The sequence below is a fragment of the Haliaeetus leucocephalus genome, unplaced genomic scaffold (assembly GCF_000737465.1).
Source record: "Haliaeetus leucocephalus isolate CR32 unplaced genomic scaffold, Haliaeetus_leucocephalus-4.0 Scaffold1, whole genome shotgun sequence".
Classification (NCBI taxonomy): domain Eukaryota; kingdom Metazoa; phylum Chordata; class Aves; order Accipitriformes; family Accipitridae; genus Haliaeetus; species Haliaeetus leucocephalus.
Window position 1 is genome coordinate 7,104,696 of NW_010972437.1, and position 22,645 is coordinate 7,127,340.

Below are 22,645 nucleotides of genomic sequence, written 5' to 3' on the forward strand. Positions count from 1 at the left end.
TGTGATTGTCCAAGGTGCTTTTAAAGGCTGAATTTTATTGTTTGTTTCTGCAGATTTATCAAAGTGTTCAACTTCTTGGCAAATACTTAATAGCCATGTCAGCAGGTAAAATGCCTTAGCTGAAAAGGAAATGTACTGAGCTAGACGTTCTTTTGTTCCTATTCCCATTCACTAGTTTCAAAAAATAAAAAAGATCACAACTGTGGAAAATATGTGGGAGTTTTAAGTATTGTTAAAAGGCAGCAGTATCCCTAAAAGAAGTTCACTTGCTGTATTGAAGATAAACTGTAGTAAGTAATGGGATTTTTTTTTTAACACTTCGAATGCTATCTTGATATAATGTGGGGAGAATATCCTAGTAAGACACAGTGGTCTAATGAACCAGGTATGTACAAATCCTGATTATAAATTAATTTTCTTTACAGGAAAGAGGTCAGCAATGTATTAAGAGAGCACAAATTGCCATTCAGTTTGTTAAGAATTACATTTTCTATACATTCTTCCTTTTGAAACTAGAGTAGGTGGGATGGAGCAAGCTATAAATCTCCTTGGTGAAGAAACAAGCTGGGATGAAGAACATACAGCTTCATGTGGTTGAGAAAACTTTGTTCAGTAGCTGAGGTGTCAGATATGTCTGATGCTACTACCTACTGCAAACCACTCCTTCTGTTATTTTTCTAAAATAGACACTCTAGAATAGAAACCTCAGGCAAGCCTGAAGTGACAAAATGTGCCTTGATGGCTTCAAAACAATAAGGATAGTGTGTGCTGGGCATAAGTAGTCTGTATTTTCCAGTAAAAGTTTAGAACTCGTTTACTGCTTTTTCTTAAATACCTTAGCATTCTTCTCAAACTGGTCAGCATGCATCTTGACAACAAATTTTCAGGCTGTCTTCTAGAGGAGTATAAACAGCCAAACCTGAGTAATTTTCTGCTCTTGTGATTGTTTTGCTTAAAATTTAAGACCATACCTCTTCCCTTTCCCCGTCAGCTCCTTGCCCTTGCACCCTCAACAAAGCAAACAGACAGCAAACGAGCAAACCTTGCTTGATTGCAAATAGATTAACAACAGCTGTGGCAGAAAGAGAAACCATAATTTCCTCTTTCATCTCCATGTGTTTTCATATCCTCCCTTCTGGTTATTTATACATGGGATGAGTGTTGGTTACCATATGGAACTTCAATTTCAAAAAAGCATAAAATTTGAAGTCCATTGTGTCACATGACCATGGACTACCTCATAACAGTGATTCTAATAGAGTCCTGAAGTTAAATGTTTGGATTTATAAATCTTTGTCTAATAAAGACTGTACAGATCTTTGAGCCAGGTGCTTTTGGTGAGCTTGCTGATGTTCTGAGGATAATGTTTGTTGTTAGCTCAGTTTAGGATTGTCTCAGTACAGCTGTGCCCTCTACTTCTGACTACTGAGCACACAGTCTTGGTGTGGATACTTACTGGTTCTCTGTTGACCTCCTGCAGAGAGAAATATCTTTAGTAAAATGATGAAATGGAAGTCCACTTTGCCACTTAGATCTCTTCAGCTTGCTGGAACATCAGACAAGCTGCAGTATTGAGAGAAGCAGTCCAAAGAAATGAGGCTTTTCCCTGCAATTGTAGCAAGGTGTTAGATCAGTTAACTGTAGGATCATGTTGCAGCTCTATGCTGGTGTCTCTGGTGCGTCAACTGTTTCTTACTGTCTTACTATTTCTTGTATTCCTCCCCTTCTTTGATCTGTCTACCTCTTATATTGAGACTAGAGACACTTTGGCAGAACGATAATACCATTTTTGCCTTCTGGTAATATAACTGATTGTAAAAATTCTAGTCATGGACTAGATTCCTTTTGCATTACAAACATGCACAAACACAGTTCCTGTCACAGCATAGGGCAGATATCACAGAAAATGATCTATTTGTTGTGGTGGTCTCTTAATTTTTTAAACATAATTCTGTGTGTTACTGTTCATATAGAATTCAACCCCCTTTTTTTGAAAACAGAAAGAAGTGAAAGCATATCAGTGAAGTTATTGAATATTGAAAATAAAGCAATGTATCTTTAATGTCAGATCTGCAAGCTTGTTTCCCTATAGGGTTGGGATTAAGCCATCAAATGAATACTGAAAACTAAGCTTACAGCTGTGAAATATAAAGCAGATACAAATAATTTTGAGAGAGTATTCAGGGCTCAGATATATTCCAGTTTAGGACATGAAAATAGGAAATAGAAATGTGACATGCTGGATTTTGAAGTTACCATTTCTTCTACCATTTTGATGCATGTGAAGCTGAAACTACATTCAGGAAGCCAGATGATGGTGATTTAATGATATAATGCTGCAGATATGTATGTCGGCATCTGGAGAAAAGGAATCATGTTATGCCTTCTCTTCCCAAATAGCTAGCACTTCATTCTTCTTTTCTTGTTGACCTAAAAGGCAAATATTCTTCTTATGAATGTTGATTCCCCTGCTTTGTGGATTTTGGTTATTACACACTCTAATCCCTTCAGACCTTTGAGTAAATCAGTTATGAAGTTGGCTTCGTGCATCTTAGGTCAATCTGATTCAGGTGTGCTCATTCTTGAATGAAGCATCAGTTTGGGATTTTTAAATGCAGTTTAAAAATGCAGCAATTGATTTCTAATTGCCAAGGATGTAAGCATGATCTGAAAACTCCAGCCTCCTACAGCCAGTTTTTGAGGAAGCTGTGATGGCCACACCTGGAAACCACAAAAGGTATGTAGGTGGTTAGTAGCAGGGTTTTGTGCAACACTGAAAATTACGATATAAAATTTTTATTCAACAAGCTGCTTTGTGCTAATCTGCTGTGATTATTGTGATATTCTTGTGTAGGTTTAATGTCACCTTTGTCTTGGAATGAATTATAATACGCTATTGTGGACACATTGTTAGACAAACAGTTTATGTTCTCAAATCTGCGTTTCTGCCCTGTTCCATCTATCAGTCGAGCTTTTTGTCCAGCTAAAACTCCTTACCAGTCAGTCCTAGTGCCTCATCTGTTATATCTTCTTTCCACTCTCAAACTTCCTTACTGTGGTTTCTAAGGCCTGTTCTCTCTTCTGGTTTGTTTAGGGGTTTTTTTGGTGTTTTTTTCTCTCCCCTTTCTTGTTTTTGCCTCGTTCCAGATCTAGTACCTTTTCTCCTATACCTATTTGCCTTAGGTAGCCCCAGTGAGAAGCCTGGCCTAGAGATGTTACAAGACAGGTCCTATTCAGGGGCAAGCAGGAAGATGATCTAGTGCAGATGGATGGTTCAAGGGATAAAGAGCCAGTGAAATTCATTGCAAATGCATTTTGGTTTTTTTTTCTTTATTGCTACTAGCTTTGTCAAATCTAGTTTGAGTAGTCTTCCAGGGGGACAGCGGAATGTATGTCCGGGCTGAATAAGATTATATTCTCTCATACCTTGAAGCATACCTTCAAAATGGCATGAAGTCTAGTTGGAGGCCATTAACCAGAGGTACACCCCAGGGGTTAATACTGGGTCCAGTACTTTTAAACATCTTTGTTAATGGTCTGGATGATGGAGCAAACACTAACCCTAATTTCTGGCTCAGGCTTGGACTAAGTTCCCCCACCTCTGGCCCACACCAAAAACTGCTCCTCAGCACTGATCTCTGCTCCAGCTTGCCTTTGGCTACCCAGCTCCAGTGCCACTCCAGTGACCCCTCTAGGTAGTCTCTAGGTGCTCTGCCCTAACCCTATAGACAAGCTAACCCTCATAGACAAGCTGTTGATGGTTGAGATGGATAAGCAGACAGTGAGGTGGACTGAAAACTGGCTGAATAGCTGGGCCCAGAGGGTGGTGATCAGTGGCACCAAGTCTAGTTGGAGGGCAGTAACTAGCAGTGTACCCCAGGGGTCAATGCTGGGTCCAGTCCTCTTTAACATCTTCATTACTGATCTGGATGATGGGGCAGAGTGTGCCCGCAGCAAGTTTGCTGATGATGCCAAACTGTGAGGAGTGGCTGTGATGCAGAGGGTCGTGCTGCTATCCAGAGGGACCTTGACAGGCTGGAGAAATGGGCAGACAGGAACCCCACGAAGTTCAACAGAGGGAAGTGTGAAGTTCTGCACCTGAGGAGGACTGTGCACAAGTCCATGCTGGGGACCACCTAGCTGGAAAGCAGCTCAGCAGAAAAGGACCTGGGGGTCCTGGTGGACACCAAGTTGACCATGACCCAGCAGTGTGCCCTTGGAGCAAAGAAGGCTAACAGTATCTTGGGCTGCATTGGGAGGAGTGTTGACAGCAGGTGGGTGGAGGTGATCCTTCCTGTCTACTCAGCACTGGTGAGGCCACACCTGGAATAGTGTGTCCAGTTCTGGGCTCCCCAGTACAAGAAAGATACAGAGCTACTGAAAAGAGTCCAGGAAAGGGCCGCGAAGATTATGAAGGGACGGAGCATCTCTCCTGTGAGGAGAGACTGAGAGAACTGGGACTGTTCAGCCTGGCAAAGAGAAGGCTCGGGGGATCTCATCAATGTGTACAAGTATCTGAAGGGAGGCTGTAAAGATGATGGGATGGAGCCAGGGTCTTTTAAGTGGTGCCCAGTGACAGGACCAGAGGTGATGGGCACAAACTGAAACACAGGAGGCTCTGTCTGAACATCAGGAAACACTCTTTTACAGTGAGGGTGACTGAGCACTGCCAGAGGTTGCCCATAGAGGTTGTGGAGTCTCCATCCTGGGGAGATACTCTGAAGCCATCTGGACGCTAGTCCTGGGCACCTGGCTCTAGGTGCCTCTGCTTGAGCAGGGGAGTTGGACAAGATGACCTCAGCCATTCTGTGAAAATTGGGACAAACAGGTTTCCCAGAGATAGGGACACCCACATTTTTTTGCTATGGACAAACTTAACTTTTGCTTTTCCTCATCCTTTGAGGTAGCTGTGGTACTGGTTTTGCATCCTCTCTTCCTCAACTTCGGTTTGAGATAACTGCGGTGCTACTGTCTTTCTTCCCAACCAGCTGGTTTAATGATATTACAAGCAAATACAATTCTGATCTTGTAAAAGTTGCACAGTGGTTCTCTTTAATAACAAGTAGCGCTGCCAGGTTTGTCTGTGAAAATTTCTTTGTATCACACTTCCAACATTAACACTTTGCCAAATAGTATATGTTGTAGTATGGCCCAAGATCATAGGGAGAGTGTGAAAAGCTTAAGTACTGGGTAATTTTGATCAAGCATAAGGGAGGTTCTGGAGAGATTCATAGATGCCATTATCCATTTAAGTTCATAAGCAACTGCCACCTGTCTCTTGGCCTTCCTTCTTTGCCCTAATAGACTGCGAGGGAAAAGATCCTTTCTGTAGGAACTTGTGACAAGGGCCAGTGTGACTTTGAGATGCATCTCAAAAATGTAACTGCTGCTTTCCAATTTCTCCAATTCAGAAGCCATCTTCTGTGTTGGAGTTAGGCTTTTAATAGCAAAAAGTTTGTGAGTGGTGCACAGAAATAGAACAAAGGAAAAATATGGTACCACCCCAGTGTAGTGTCCTTGTAATATTTAAAAACTTTTCAGACACATTCTCAGACACAACCCCCAAAACAATACTACTGCTTTACATGCATTTCCATATTTATTAACATAATACAATATGGTGACAATAAGTCAGAAATGTGCCAGAGGTATAGAAAACGCTATATTAAGTTGGGAAGGAAGAAGGAGGAAATGTAGGATGAGTCTACATTAGGGAGGGTGGACCCCTCACCAGGAAAATGACTGCTGTACACTCACATTTACTGAGCTTTGAAAGAGAGTAATGTCTTGTTTCCCTTTCTGCTTTGCTCAGATACAGGTTCTTCTGGGTTATTTTTGAGAAGAAATGCAATAAAACATATCTTTTGAGAATGGTCATGAACAGCTACTGTAAACACAAGTTCACTGTTTATAAATGGGCTGTGCCACCATTGCCACACATGGTTTTTTTAGGGTAGGGGTGTTTTGCCTGTCCTAATGAGTTTATCGAGACATACAGAAGAACTGCTGTTAATATTCACTCATTCAGCTTTCCCCTACCAGTGCTGATCACATGCACACTTGTTCTAGTGTTCCTTTTTTTTTTAAATAATAAGTGAAAATAACCAACAGAAAACACTTCATTCATGTGATTAATGTTCTGATTGGTACACATTAAACACGGGGCTAATAAAAATGTCTTGAAGTCTTGGGGAATTGGGTACAAATTGAGACGTTAATATGGTGTTCTCAGGCAACAGGAACCTCTGTTTCAATAAAAACTCTGCAAGAAGGAGAGTCCTTGCAAAACAGGTGATTGCCTTTCTACCTGAGGCTAGGCTGTAGCTGGGAAAATAAACAATGGATACCTGCTTCTAGTTCTTCAGAAGTCAATGCTACTTGTGTATTTAGTTATCTTCTTATTTGCATTCAAAGAAAGACTTCAGAGAAGAATTCCAAATATTAAACATAAAAGAAATTTCTTCTTTTATGCATCTTGTGATCTGTGTATCTACCCTGCTAACCTAAGTGAAATGTGGACTTTGTTACTTAAGTCTCATCATTTAATTACTAGCTTTCCTAAATACTGTAACTTTTCTTAAGTGATTTTTTTTTCCCCACTTCTTTTTCCATTCTGCCTGTGATCTCTGTAAAAGGGATCAGTTAATGACACTTTAAAAATGCACAATGAAACAAAAAATAAAACCCTAACATAGAAATGTGAGGCACAAAATCATTTGAGCAAGGTCAGCTCTCATAGCACACATCTTGCATATTTAATGTTAAAATATACCTGGAATATCTTGTAACTGCGCATTTAACTGGAAACTGGGGCAGGAGGCTGTGATTGTCGTTATATTAAGGAAATCTTAACTTGAGATTTTTGGGGGTTATTCATTCCAATATAGGCTAAAATTATTGAAAACTGAGTTCTGATATAAAAATACAAAGAAAAAGTCATAAATTAAAGACCACTGCATTGCAGAGCTGTACTCTTTCAAATTTAGTTCACAATATGTTAGTATATTTTGGATGAAGAAGTTCTTCACATAAATATGTTGCCAAGCATTCTTTTAAATCAGGTGTGATGTTTTCCATAACCAAAAGTATTCTCAGCTCAAAGCTTTAAAAAGCAAGTATAATGATACTCCCAAAGTCATCCCATTAAAGTGACGAATTTATGTTGCAATTTTGCAGTGATTTCTACTGCTACTAAAAGAGAATATCCTTTTCCTGTGAGAGGTGGAAATGACATGCCTTTGTTTTATGTTTTTGTGCAGTGGGTATATGTATGTATCCCCTTTGTGCTTTTCCATAGCATGTATGTGACCATAAAGGCAGTCTTGTCAAGGAGTGGATTCTGCTGAATGTTTCTGCTGTGTTAGTTTTCAACCAAATCAGCTCCCTGACTGAATTGTCTGTGTGCCCACAGGAGCACTATGCTATAACTGAGAAGTAATGCTGTGTAAGGGAGGCAGGTGTATCAGCCATAGCAGGGATTTACGTTGGTATACGCCGCTAGTGAAACCATGACCTAGGCAGCAGTCCTGCTGTTTACGTGCATGTTTATGACCCTTCAGCAACCTAACTTGCATCACTATTACTAGAAGGATTTACTAGCAAAGGGGAAATAAATACCTAAGTTAAACATGATTGGACTGTGTGTCTTGGTCTTGTTAGTTTGTGGCATGAATAGTTTACAGTTGCAGTCGGGTGTTTTTGCCACCTGTCACCTTTCTCCGTGTGCAATGAAAAATGATGTTAGCTCGGAAGAAGCCGATGGATTGCACATGCTTCCTCCCATTGAGGAGGTGTCCTGGTTCCATGTACGGGGGAGGAGAGAGCCTGTGTTTGTGTCTGAGTGCAGTTTTGGGGTGGCTTTGATGGGGAGGGGATGTGGATTGCTGTTTTCTTGGGGCATTAGGAAAGAATTAGAATAAATTGTTGTGAGTTTTGAAGAATTGTGTGGTTATTTTATTAAGTAATCAAAATAGATAGTTCTTCCTTCTGCTCTAGTGAAACATTGTTTGTCACATCAGCAATGATGCAACAGTGGCCTGAGTACTAACTATAAAGCAAAACTTGAATAACTTAAAATCCTTGACTAATACGTGCTTTCAGAAATTTCTAATTCTTGCTTCCTTTTCCTCTGTGCATTTCCAGTAAGTAGATTCTGATCTCTTTTTATCATTTGTTGTTGGCTGAAACTGGTTCTTATTTTTATAATCATAATTCCGGGGTTTTGTTTAAATTTGAACTGACTTTGTTATACTCTAGTAAAGTATAAGAAATTGTGATCTCTGGACCCACATTAAAATTGAGTGGGAAATGAAACGTAATTGGTAGGCATTCAAGTAGTAAATCCTCAAAATGTTTTTTGGTCTACGTATTTATATATTTTTTAAAAGTATTTTAGGGAATGATGGATTATAAACTTTGATATCAACAAAGATACTGTAGCTCTGTTGGTGCAGGTATATGAGAGGCCTCCAACTGATTCCTTGTTGCTTGCTCTCTTGTTGCTGCCTGTGCACTGTGGCTGTAAAGTGCTCCTGCTGGGGTTTGCTATAGATAGTTGCATTGCACAGGTGTATAGTGAAATGGGGTGGAAAATTGTGCTGCTTGACTTTAGTGAAGAGCAAAACCAAATGTGTTGTCAACCTTTGTACAGCAATAAAGGTTTACGGTTGGGTTAGTGAACAGCTTTTTTAAACCATAAATTACAGTTTCTACAAGTGTTTAATAAAAGAGTCTTTTGCTCTTGCAGATTTCATAATGCACATGTGCATGGCATCATTTTTAGAAACTTACAAGTATTTAAAGCTTTGGTTTTTAGTAATTTATTTCTACAGATGGAAACAGTTAATGTTAAGAAAGAGGAAGAATATTTTAGAATTCTAGGTGTGTTATACGTTTAAGTGATTCTAAGTATCATGGCACTGTTTGTTTTTAATAGAATGCTAATCTGATTTAACCTAAGCTACGTGACACCATCATTATCGTGAATAAAAAGCCATAGTTCCCTGTAGACTAATAAAAACCTATGTTCCTAGGTAGTTCAGTTCCCAGATAATGTTTCAAGTTCACATTATTTCTGCTTGTCTCAATTTACTTGTTCATTTTATTGAAAAGAATTATGTTTCTCACAAGGCAGCCTATTGTCCTGTCTAGCTGATGTTTTTTCCAGTGCATAGTATGGTCACAGGTGTGAGGGAGCAAAAGCTATTAAGTAAGAGTACAATAAGTAGCATAGGGAATGCCTTTTAGCAGTTGATAGGAATATTAGTAATTCACGGAGAAGTGGAAAAATTAAACTCGGTGGATTTCAGGATTGCTGAATCTTGACTTTTACAAGAAAAGCAACCATCTAAACACATGGTAAAGAAACCAAGAATTAAATTCCTACAAGAAAGTAATGCAGAATAAATGTCTATGGTATGCTGAGTGTTGTTGTGATGGGCTGTGCTACTTTTGATCTGAGGAAAATCTTTTTTTTTTTCTTTTCTAAGGAGATTGAATATTTTGGAGGGAATTTGTTTATTTAATAAGTTTGTTTATTTTTCTAGATATTTTTAAATAATTATAATGCTTTTAGATATTAGCCACAATGAACATCTATCATTTAAGATTTCTAAAATCTGAAACCTGCCTATGGCGTCTTAAAAAGAGTGGTTCCTTGTTTAGCTGCGTATTTCAAATCTGCTTTCAAGAGAAATATCAATTAACTCCAGAAATTAAAAAACTGTATTGCTAGTCTTACAATATACAGTTTTCTTTAGCATCAGCAGATAGAACAGATTTCAATTATATGAATTTCTAATGCGTTTCCAGTTGTAACAAAAACCGATTACTTAGAAGAGCATCAAAGAAAAGAATGCTTGTTTGCTTTCTGTGTCTTAAAATACTTAAAGTGAGGAGAAACACAGCCTGGATTTAGTAGAGGTAAAGGGAGTGTTCAAGCTACTTACTTTTTGCAAACAGATTTAATAGTTTAAAATCTTCCAAACCAACGCACATAGTGTGGAATCCTATTTATAGGATTTGTTTTCCATACTTGCTGTGTGCTGTTAAATTCTGATACTTGTCAGTGTGCTATTTATGTTTTATGTTGAATCTATTGGGTCTGTTCGATTGTACACTCTTGTGGAATATATGTTGTCCAAATCTATGATGATAAATGCACGATGTGCTAAAATATTTGGTAGCAATGCATAAGGCTACTTACAATATGGAAGAACAAAGACATACCAAATGTGTCTATACAAAATATATACCTCCAGTATGTTCTTTTGGAGATAATGGCAGCTGTATTTCTGAATGTTAGATCTATACAGTAACACTTTTTGTCTTAAAAAATAATAGTCTTCATCATCACTAAGATATAGTTGAGGATTCATAGGTGGGTAAATCAGCATTTCAGTTCATGTTTTAAAGCATTGTAGCCACAAAATTAAATCCACTAAAACTGGACTGAAGTTTGTGTTAACTGGAATTCTGTATGTTGTGTCCCCCTAGGAGGAACAGGCTGCTAAAATCAAAGCGGAGAAGATTAGGGTTGCATTAGAGAAGATTAAAGAGGCACAAGTGAAAAAGGTAAGTTATTTTTACTGGTTTATAAGATCTTTATTTTATACTTATTCCCCTGGAAAACGCAGGCAAAATTCTTTTCATTTGTGTCTATGACCCTTAAGTTGCCCTAAATAAAAGAGGAACACTGTGGTGTTCTCATCTTGAGTGATAATGTACTTATCTAGTCTGGACCTAATCAGGAAAATCCTGGAATATAGAATAATATTATGTTTTTCTTAAGTAATAGCTTATTTTGCAGCTAGTGCACATTGAGCAGACTTTGCCAACTTCTACCCAGAGCTGAAATGAAGGTCCAGCCTCCTGAGATTGTCTGTAAATTAAGCAGTCACACATTTAAAATTTGGGTCTGTTTTCTTTACAGACCCCTTCCCATTATGCATAGCAGGATTTTCCAGTGATAAATGGAATACAAGCATTCCAGACTACAGATAGGGGTTACCAAATAGAGAAAGTCTGCTGACATTACTTAATGCACTATCAAACAATACAAAGCGCTCCCTTGAAATTTAGCATTCTTATTTTATGTTTGGAGTTTTTCAGTAGATTAAAATGCCTTTTACATTTAGTGTTTTTATATCAAAAGCTGAAAAAGTGTCCTGGCTGGAAGATGGGAATTAACGAGCCAACCAGTGTATTACAAACAGCAGGTTTTAACTTTTCCAGCTAAACAAGGTGTAAAAAAGGTAGCATAGCGATTGGCAAGAAGAATCTATTGTCTTAAGTTTTTTGATTGGTTAAAAAAAATGGCCATTGTGTTTTAAAAGCAGATTTCTTTCGCACTAATGCTTCATACTCCCCAGAAAAAGTAGATTTAGTATAGGTATATTGTTTACATAATCAGCATTTTTAGAAATATGGAGGAAGCGGGCAGAAAGCTTGAATTGCAAATCTGAAAAATTCTGATTCTATATAAGGTTGTGCAAAACTCTATATCTATCTTTGTTCCATCTAGATATGTGAGAAAAATTGTCACAAAGACAATTTATTAATTAGAACGGGACGCTTTGGCGGGAGGGATTTTTTTTCCTCCTTAACACACGACTAAAACACATCGTCATTGTATTGGGAAGACCTTTATATGTACTCTTTTATACTGAAGGAGAGCCATGTCTTGTTAAGTGTTCATGATACAAGTATCTAACCATCATTTATGGCTTTTTACATTTTGAGGGAGTGTTTTGATTGAACTTAGTATTTTATGCTCTTTTAAGAAAACCTTAGAAAAAGAAACAAGATCTTAAAAAACATGTTTTTATTTGAAATGTGGGAAATGAATCCTTCTTGTTTTCCTAATTTTCTGCTTTATAGTTGGTGATCAGAGTCCATATGTCTGATGACAGCTCAAAAACAATGATGGTGGATGAGAGACAGACAGTGAGACAAGTATTGGACAATCTAATGGACAAATCACATTGTGGTTACAGTTTAGACTGGTCATTGGTGGAAACTATCTCTGAATTGCAAATGGGTAAGTAATAATTATAAACATTTATAATTCTTAACTATTGATGTAACACCTGTCTATATCTGTGTCCTCAGAATGATTTAAATTCTTGTCTTCATAATGTTCATCATCCTGTTCATTCATGTAGTAGAAGTTCATTTATGTAGTAGAGCTCATGAAAGACATTGTTTCAGAATGATCTGGAAATGTTTTCTTCTTTCATATTAAAAGCATGTCTAAATTCTAAGGTGTAATATAGGAATTTTACTACTGTCTAGTCACTAAGCCTCTTGGTTTTCATGTGTTCCCCACAGAAGGAGGAAAGGGTTAAAAAACTTACTGTGCATCTTCCTCTTTGTAAACAGTATCTTGTACTGATCCTAGTAACTCTCATTACAAAAAGCTGTCTGAATTTTTTTCTGTTAAATATTTTAATGCAATTAGCAATACAGCTCTAAGGGCAGTTAAAGCTCCTTTGCACTGCATTTCACATACCACAATGTAAGTTGTTCATTTAGCCAAAAGATATAGCATCTGAATGGAAAAGCAGGGGAAAAATGATAGAAAAACAGTATTATTAATCTCCATTATCAGAGAAGAATTATATCAGAGAGCTGTTAAGCACCTTACCTGCTGACTAAAGAAAAGCCCAGAACTGAAGCCATATTTCTGGATTTCAAATTTAAATACAAATTAATATTTCCTCTCTCTTTTGGTAAAACGCTTTCTATTTCAGGCCGCGTAGCATGTTAACTTTGCTTATTGTTAGACAAAAAAGGCTGTTGTAGGGTGACAAGGTATCCTTTGAATCTTCTACCTTTCATATGAAAAATAACATCTTACTAGGCTCAAAACCTTAACATTTCAATAAATGAAATCTTAAAAGTTGCCTGATTTTGAAGCCAGAAAGAATTTGCACAAATTCTCTGTAAAACCAAATTAGGTATATAAAAATCAAAGGTGTAATTCTGTAACATTTTACCAATAAGAATAATACGAATAAATAACCTTATTAGTTCTGCAAGAGTTTTATGTTTCTATCGCTAAAAAAATCTCTGTATGTCTATGTAGCTGGATCCTGAACTCAAGGCTTGGCCAGGGGTCTTTCCCATCCTAGATTTGCTTTTGTAAGACACTTGCATTCACTGTGCAGCCTGGAAAGAATAAAGGAAAAAAAATACTGGAAAAAATATTTTCAACTTTTGTTAGAAACAAAGAGCTAGGCTGCAGACAGAAAGATAAACTTATGTTTATCCAAATTAACAGTGTGACTAAATTAACATTATTTTGACATGAAACCAGGGTTAACAAATCTCTCTTGTTGGTATACTTGCAAGTATATGCATACCCTACTGTATGGGCTCAGTGACATACTGGGAATGACAGAATTTGACTGCTGTATTGAAAGAGTTTCAAGCTAAAGAACAACATCTGTTAAAATTACAGAGTTTTAAATTCAGATTACAACATGTTAACCCTAAGAGAGAAGCAAGAAGGTAGAATTCTGTTTCCTCTTTCGTTTTTCAGTTTGGCTTTCCTTGATCCTTGGTTGGGTAACTGTTAAGTAGTTTTTCATAGATTTCACATATGTGTTTTTTTAAAAGACAATCCAAAATGCAGCCTGTTTGATTCATGTGTTTTATATTGGAACTTGAAAAACAGGTGAAAGAATGATTACAACAAAGCCCTCCCCCAATGTACTATTGTGTATTGTATTGTGTTATTTTGCCAGTGGTTCATCTTTTGAAACATTATTTTCTGGCAATGCCTATGTAAGAGGAAGGAATTCCTTTATTATAATGTTTTCCCTTACCGAGCCACAGAAGACCTATGTACCCTCACAGTGTATTTTACCATGTTGTCTTGTCAGTTGATTGCTCATTAATTGCACAGTTCAAAAAAATGCAGTGAAAGCTTTAAGCTAACAAACTGCAGAGAGAGACATGAGGCCTGTGGAGTTCCTGATTGTCTCTGCATTTTATGTGGTCTGCTTCAAATGTGTATGGTTAACTAGTTTTTGAGGAGTCTGGTTTAGGTACATGTACTTGAAGTAGAAGACCACCTGTTAATCTCTAATGGTTTAACCAGGAGCTTTAGGTGTACTTTCAGAAGAACTCAGTGATACCATTTCCAGAATGCAGAATGAAATGCTTTGCCCCATTTTACCCTGCAAGTTTGTAACAGAAACAACTGTGGAAGGTTTCTTTTGGTTGAGACAAAGGTTGTTTTCATTTTTTTTGTTAGAGCAGAGTAGTCTATGAAGTATCTGTAAGTTGCAATGTTTTAATTTTAGAGAGTATGTTTAATAGTAGGAATGTTGCACTATATGCAGTTTTACGTACTATGGGTACGTATACACTCAGTGAATAAGTTGGTTTGTGTTTGAGTTCAGTTATTGTTCTTCTTGTAATAACAGTTGATACGTTTTGAAAGCTATCCAGTTTCACTAATGAGGCTGCAGTGAGATTTAAGCTTTTGTATCACAGTCCTCTGAGGTTTTTTTTGTTTTGTTCTTCTGTTAGGTAACACCTTTTTTACTTTTTTGGAAGACAGTATTGCTGTGTTGCTGATAGAGCTTAATGGAAGTCGTGAGTTGTAACTTGAAATCTTCTTAGAAAGATCGTGCTGAGACCTAAGTAATGTTGTGTTGTCATCTCAAACCTTAATTCATTCTCTACAGATGACATTTTGTTGCATTCATGCCGCTTAGTATTCTTAATTACCAAAGACGTTGAGATGTCATATGTCACCTCAGTCTTCATTAGTGATAGCTCCTAGGTCTGGATGTGATCAGTGCCATATACTCTTTGTAAAAATGTGGTGTAATTGATTTAGTGGGAAAAAAACATGTTCGACTTTCACTGAAAGGTCAAGTACCTGACAAAAGATTCTGAAGGAAATAATTTGCTGAAATGCCACTGTGTGGCCTATGTGAAGAGGGAACAAATGGCAGAAAGCAAGGTTCTACTTTAGGGTCTTTAAAAAGAGGAGAAAGTTGGTGTAGTGGTTTCCCAAAGATGTATTTTTCCTTATTTATTTTAAAATAAAGGTTTTCAGATATTTCTGTACCATTTCAGTAAGTTTTCCTCTTTTTTTCTTCTTCTCTTTTGCCTATTTTCAGTATCTTGTACTAGTGATAACTATTTCAACAGAGAGTCAAAGCTCAGAGTTCTCAGAAGCCATTGTTGATACATCATTTATTCAGCAAGATAGATTGTAAGAAATAGACATTGTCAGTTTTCAGACTTCTACAATACTCCCACTAACCATGGGTATTCTGCATTAGGGAAGCATTTTGTTTTCCCTCTGATCATTGTCTATTACTCTTTTTGTTCCTTCATGACTGAAATGGTAAGTGGGGATGTAGAAACAAATTTTGTGCTGAAAAAGCTGCCTAAAGAATTCCTCCAGGGATTGTATGGACCAGAGTACATATAAGTATTTCTTATTTGTACTCATAACATTTGAAGTGTCATTGTTTGAGTCTGTTGTGTTCATGTGGGATGGTAAGCTTTGTCAGGTTAAAAAAAAAAAAAGAAAAACACTTCATGTATTGGTGGAAGTATAAACCTGAAAAGATAGAAGTGAGTGTTGAGTGCGTGTAAGTGTAAAATTAAACCAGGCATGTCTGAAAGTCGACTGAGTTATTTTAGTTTCTTAGTGTAAACTTCTTCCCCATTTTAGTAGACCTTGAACTATTTTCTCTATGTATATGCCTTGTCTCCCAGATATGACTACAGAGTAGTTTCTATCACAAAATGTGGCAGGTTCAAATGTATTTGCTCTCTTGTTATTGCTGCAGAAAGGATCTTTGAAGATCATGAAAATTTAGTTGAAAATCTTCTGAACTGGACAAGAGATAGTCAAAACAAACTAATGTTTGTGGAACGTATAGAGAAATATGCACTTTTCAAGAATCCCCAGGTAAGACTGAGATTCACGTTGAATGCATGTGTGCATGCACGCGTGCATGCCTAATTGCAGTTTCCTACTTTTTTTGGTAGCATTCATTTCCATACTTTTATTTTGATACTTGTGTATGTATTAAAATGCCAGGTAAGTTTACATTTCGGCACCATGTATAATCCACATCGTGGTTGGCACAAAATCCAAGTCCCTAGCAGAAAACCATAGGCTGAAGCAACCTGTTTGCTAATGTGTTTGTGGGTAATTTTAATGGAGATGAAGGCAAGTGATTTCATGGCATTTACAACAACACTTAGTGCTGGTCAAATATGTAAATATGCAAGAAAGGTGTTGACAGATATTACTAATAGTAGTGTCTCTCCACTGTGCATTCATACGTTGCTGGCAAGAAGGGGAAGAGAAAATCTAAGAGAATAGCTACTTCATGGTCAAATGGCAAGTGAAGAGAAGAGAGCTCCCTGTGGAAGCTGAGACAAGCCTCTGTTCAGCTGTTTCCTGTTTCCTGAGTAGGAAACTGAAGGCCCCTCTTCTCTCTCAAATGATCTCAGATGCCTCTCTTCTCTCAAATCGTAGCTACAGATTTGATATCTGGCAGCAGTTCAGAATTGTAAGGGAGTGGAGGAAAAGATACAGAAAAGCAGAAGGTGGCTCTTTGAAGAATTTGAATTGAAAAAAACCTGGGTATAATATCACTTGATCTCTTGCTTAACTCTTACCTAATGTATTCCCTTTTGGGGTCATAGATTATTTTTATATCTGTATGGCATCTATGTGGTAATTTCTTGGATTTAAACTGAGTGTCAGTTTTGCATGTTCATCCTTTGGGACACCATCAGTTTACTTGGGGGGTTTTTTGTTTTTTTTTTTTTAAAGCAAGTACTGAAACCAAGTGCTTTGTGATGAAGCAGCAAAACTCTAAATTCTTTTTAAAAGCATGTAGTTGATATGTTTAGTATCAGTACATACGGTGGGCACTGTTAACAAGAATGAGGTACCAGCATAAACCCAGTATTTCTCCTTGGTTTAAAATACAGACCTGGTTAAACTTTGTGAATATTGGGGGGTTTTTTCCAGCATAAGAGCTAGTGGTTAGGAAGAGAAAGATTTTCATTGTCCCAGTCCTTTCCAAGCTGAAGGAGAGTACAAAACTTCCTATTAAATAAGATACAGTACCTATGTGTAGTTAGGTTCCTCTTAAGAAGACAAAGAGTATTTAGTAATTCTTCATGAAAAATAAATATTTTTATTCAGCAAAACTGTCAGGGCAAGGTGGAAAGAAGTACATTGTTTCTCTATGTGCTTCTTTGAACACGTAAGTAATGGCAGTAAGTAACAAGTTTAAAGATCTCTGTTTTTCTTAGTATTTTTATTGTGGGATTTTCAAGTTCATAGTATTTTTATTTCTGGATGCATTGTACCAGGCAGTTGGTACAATGGCAGTTTTGTGGAAAGCCAGGACAATGTTGTTATGAGGCTGTTACCTAGGATTTAAGAGAATGGACTGATTGGTATTTCTGGAAAAGGTGGTTATAACTTAGTTCCATGTATTATTTAGCAGTCTGACAGATAGTTTCAATTGGACTACAGAGTTTTGTTCAATTAACGTATTGTTCTTGGGTAATAGCTGGCGTTTTTTTCTTATGGCTACAGAAAGGTAAATAAGAAATGTTGCTCGGCTTGATTTCAGAATGCCCATAGAAATATTAAGTTTTCTCTTGTTACAGAACTATCTGCTAGGGAAGAAAGAAACCTCTGAGATGGCAGACAGAAATAAAGAGGTGCTGCTAGAGGTAAGACTGTGTCGTGGTTTAACCCCAGCCAGCAACTAAGCACCACGCAGCCGCTCACTCACTCCCCCCCATCCAGTGGGATGGGGGAGAAAATCGGGAAAAAGAAGTAAAACTCGTGGGTTGAGATAAGAACGGTTTAATAGAACAGAAAAGAAGAAACTAATAATGATAATACTAATAAAATGACAACAGTAGTAATAAAAGGATTGGAATGTACAAATGATGCGCAGGGCAATTGCTCACCACCCGCCGACCGACACCCAGCCAGTCCCCGAGCGGCGATTCCCTGCCCCCCACTTCCCAGTTCCTATACTGGATGGGACGTCACATGGTATGGAATACACCGTTGGCCAGTTTGGGTCAGCTGCCCTGGCTGTGTCCTGTGCCAACTTCTTGTGCCCTGGCTGGGCATGAGAAGCTGAAAAATCCTTGACTCTAGCCTAAACACTACTGAGCAACAACTGAAAACATCAGTGTTATCAACATTCTTCACATACTGAACTCAAAACATAGCACTGTACCAGCTACTAGGAAGACAGTTAACTACATCCCAGCTGAAACCAGGACAGACTGCCAAAACAAAAAGGGCATAGTGGTCATTCCAGAGCTGGAAGCTAAACTCTAAAAGGTTGTGGTGATTGAAATTGGATGGAGCTGAATGTAATTCTGGAACAACTGTGAATGGAATGTGTTACATTTGAGATGAATGGCTATTTTAATGTTACCCTGTTTCAGATACAATCAGTTAATAAAAATGTGTCTTTATTTTGTTTAATAAATAAAATACCATGCACAGTGGTAATCAAAATGAGGTTACCTGTAACTATGGCTAAAACCAGTCGATATTTGCAGAACTGTCACCTGGGGTTTTTTTGACCTGTGGTGGTAGAGATCTTTTTACTAGTACTCTCCAAATTGTTATTCTCTACAAAATTCTGTAGCATTGGTTCAATTAAAAATTGTTTCAATTCCATTTTAAAATAAACAACCAAATATTCAATTTAAAAAATGAGTGACAGGGAAGGAAGTCAATTAACATCGAACATGTTAAATAGAACCAAGGACAACAAAAAAAAAAGTGACATTTTTAGAGACCTACCCATGCTGAAGTGTCATAGCTTCTACTTGATTTCCAGAATAATGATTATGATTTCAGTAGTTACACAAAAGTAAATATTTTGGGTATTTAATTTTGGATTATATTTAATACAATTTCACTTTTAAGTACCATATGCATGCTCTTAGTATATTATTAATATGGGTTTTAATAAGTGGTCATGTGAATACTGTGGATCAAAAAGGTGCCTGAAGCCATGACATGCAGAGGGTTGTAATTCTACCTAATTCTTTCTGTCTTCTAGGATTACTCATGAATCTCTGTGCTGCATGTTAATCTGGACTGGATTTAAAGTGTTTGTTTTCCTCTGTTAGCTCTTTATAAATAAAACCTTAACAGAAGTTATAGTGTTGGCAGTTAGTAGCCACAAAGTACTCATGGAATGAATTATAGCTGTATCTGATGAATATGTAATTACGTTTTGTGTATACTTAGACTTATGAGGCTATATGTATGAGGCAACCTCGTGACTTTAAAGCCAGTAAAGCTGTTGGGGCATCTATTACTGATAAGCAGTGGTTAGAAAATCTTTACAGTAGCTGCTAATATTTTTGTTGTTATTCGTGTGCTGAGAAGATGCTAAGGTCCCCTATTGTGTTTGTCTGAATTACCTTATAGCTTCTACAATGAATCTCTAATTCATATCACTGCGTGAAAAAAAAAAAAGCTGTTCCAGTTTTGTGTGCATTCCTTAGATAAAGAATTTCAGGATTTCAGTCATTAAAAACAAAATACTGCATGCTTATGTTCTGTCTGTTTCTCTTCCCAAACCACTGTGCTTATCGGCAGGAATGTTTCTGTGGAAGTTCTGTAACCGTGCCAGAGATTGAGGGAGTTTTGTGGCTGAAAGAGGATGGTAAGAAGTCCTGGAAGAAACGTTACTTTCTTCTTCGAGCTTCTGGAATCTACTACGTCCCTAAAGGGAAGGCAAAGGTATGCTGTTTTAAAGCAATTTCCCTGAATTGTTTATTGCTGGTGAACTATGCACACAAGAGTCAGCCTTAAATTTTGGCTTAGCTGTGCCTTGCCTAGTGCTGCATCCCTTAATTAAAAGTGCAGCTTTTTCATGGAAATATTGTGTAAATTACTGTGGTAGCACTTGATCTGAAGGGTGTAACCACAAATTTAAAAATACAAGACGACAAGGGTCTGCTTTTTGAGTGAGCTTGGGATTAGGTGTTCAGAAGCACTTGAGGAAAAATGATTAGTGGAGTTAAGAGGCTGTCTTTTCTCAAGCAGAATTCAGATGAAGGACCAAATTGCACCACAAGTGCCAATCATAAAATATCAGACCAACTCCACAATCAGTCTGCATAATTTCATTGGGTTTAGTTAGTTCATACAAATGGGATTCTTTTTGGACCAATTTGTGCTACATTTTTGAAACTGGTAATTATAATATCATTTCTTCATTGCCGCTTACTGCTGTTCATGTGTATCAATAATGAAGAATAAATAGAAAGCTGCTACAAATGCATTGTAGCTTCACGGTTGAACTACTGTGAGTTCAAGTTGTCCAGGAATCCATCAGTCTTGACAGCATCAACTGATCCCCAGTAGAGGAAGTCCACTTCCCACACAACTGGCAATGAAAAGGAAATGTCTGTCAGTGCACCAGCTCCCTTTAGAGCTGAATACGTCTCAGATGTTCTTTCCACAGCCTTTTGCTTTGTTAAAACAATCTATACGCAGGATAGCCTGTTGAAATTCTGTGCCCTACAATCACTGCCAAACATCATTAGAATTTTACTCACAGTCACATTGGAATTTGGGCACCTTGATTATTACCAAGGTGAAATGTAACCAACAGCTGTTAAAAAGTTCCCAGTCAGCCAATCCTATTTACTTTTTCCTGATACCAACTCTGAATAAAAATTAGTAGTCTGGTATAAAAATGTTGTCAAAAGGCAAAATGCAGACAAAACACAAAAACCCAGACTGAATTTGAAGAGGATATCTGGTTAAAAATGAATGTCTGATGCAAGAGTTTATGCATGGCTGTATCTCCTTCTTGTATTGGTAGTTTTCAAATCAGATGGAAACTAATATTTGACCCTAACTAGATCTTATTCTAGTATTGGATCTTAACACTAGACTGATTTTTATCAGTACATGTGACTTTCTTATAAAGATATTTTGTAAATGATTATTTTTGTATTTAATAGGTCTCACGGGATCTCGTGTGCTTTCTACAGCTAGATCATGTCAGTGTTTACTATGGACAGGACTATCGGAACAAATACAAAGCACCCACAGACTATTGTTTAGTGCTAAAGGTAAGTTGTTAATTGTTTTGAAAATTCGCATACTGAAAAGAGCAAGTAAAAAGCTTGAAACATTTCCACACTATTTTTAGTCCCTTATAATAACTACATTTCCTAATTGTGAGCAAGAGCTGATTAACACAATATCAATCTTGGGAGAGATTATAATTTAGAATACACTTCCTATTGTAATGTAACAATTGGAAAACTATGCCTGTCAGTTTTCCTGGTGAATCTCTAAATTATCTTCAATCTGCACATGAGAAATCTAAATTGCCATAAGTTAGTGACGATGAGAAAGCTATGTTGTCGTGGTTTAACCCCAGCTGGCAACTAAGCACCACCCAGCCGCTTGCTCACTCTCCCATGGCAGGATAGGGGAGAGAGTTGGAAGAGTAGAAGTGAGAAAACTCGTGGGTTGAGATAAAGACAGTTTACTAGGTAAAGCAAAAGTCATGCACGCAAGCAAAGCAAAACAAGGAATTTGTTCACTACTTCCCATCGGCAGGAAGATGTTCAGCCATCTCCAGGAAAGCAGGGCTCCATCACACGTTAATGGTTACTTGGGAAGACAAACACCATAACTCTGATTGTCCCCCACTTCCTTCTTCTTCCCCCAGTTTTATATGCTGAGCATGACATCATATGGTCTGGAATATCCCTTTGGTCAGTTGGGGTCCACTATCCCAGCTGGGTCCCCTTCCAACTTCTTGTGCACTCCCAGCCTCCTTGCTGGTGGGGTGAGGTGGTGTGAGAAGCAGAAAAGGCCTTGACACTGTGTAAGCACTGCTCAGCAATAATGAGAACATCCCTGAATTACCAACACTGTTTTCAGCACAAATCCAAAACATAGCCCCATACCAGCTACTATGAAGAAAATTAACTATCCCAGTCAAACCCAGCACATGTGTTTAACTACATTTTCTGTGGAGTTGTAATGAGCCTCCTTGACAGAAATACAGTAAAAAAAAATGAGAAACTGCCATACAGGGACTAGTGCAGAGGGAAGAAATGGCTATGAATCACTTTCTTCCCCATCAAGGTGACAGATTTCATCCACCTGCCAGAAGATCCGTGTAGATTGCGTGGTGGGGGAAGGAAAAAAGATCACAGAGAGCAGCAGCAGAATGGCTTTACTGGACTCATCTAGCTCACTAGATTTCTCTTTCCTTATAAGCTGCTTAGGGAAAAATTAGAAATACAGGACAGTCTTGCAGAGATACTTCCACAGAATACTTTTTCAGCCTTTAGAAATTTAGGGAGCCAGGAGGTGGTTCTTGGCTGTTTAATAGCCCTGTGTGCATTCTTACTTTTTGAATGTGCCCTGTCTCTGGGAGTCCAAGAAACTTTTAGAATGCTGCAGCAGTTGGGTTTACCTTGTACGCTCTTTTACTTGTTCTGAACCATCAGTTGCTTTCCATTTCATTTTCCTCTAGTTCTTGTATAGTTAGTGAACAGTTAGTGAACAATTGTTGCCTGTCCTCCATGGTCCTCATGACTTTGTAAACACTTTCATATTGCCCTGAATTGTCTT

The 22,645-nt window shown here is 37.7% G+C and overlaps 1 protein-coding gene across 1 annotated transcript in view; it reads left to right on the forward strand.

The window, feature by feature from the left end:
- Positions 1–22,645, forward strand: part of RAPH1 (Ras association (RalGDS/AF-6) and pleckstrin homology domains 1) — a 58,166-nt gene that overhangs the window by 23,145 nt on the left and 12,376 nt on the right. The window contains exons 4-9 of the mRNA XM_010565395.1: positions 10,495–10,572; positions 11,878–12,037; positions 15,816–15,937; positions 17,665–17,730; positions 19,637–19,780; positions 21,013–21,123. Coding sequence (XP_010563697.1) covers positions 10,495–10,572; positions 11,878–12,037; positions 15,816–15,937; positions 17,665–17,730; positions 19,637–19,780; positions 21,013–21,123 — 681 coding nt within the window. The remainder of the gene's footprint in view (positions 1–10,494; positions 10,573–11,877; positions 12,038–15,815; positions 15,938–17,664; positions 17,731–19,636; positions 19,781–21,012; positions 21,124–22,645) is intronic.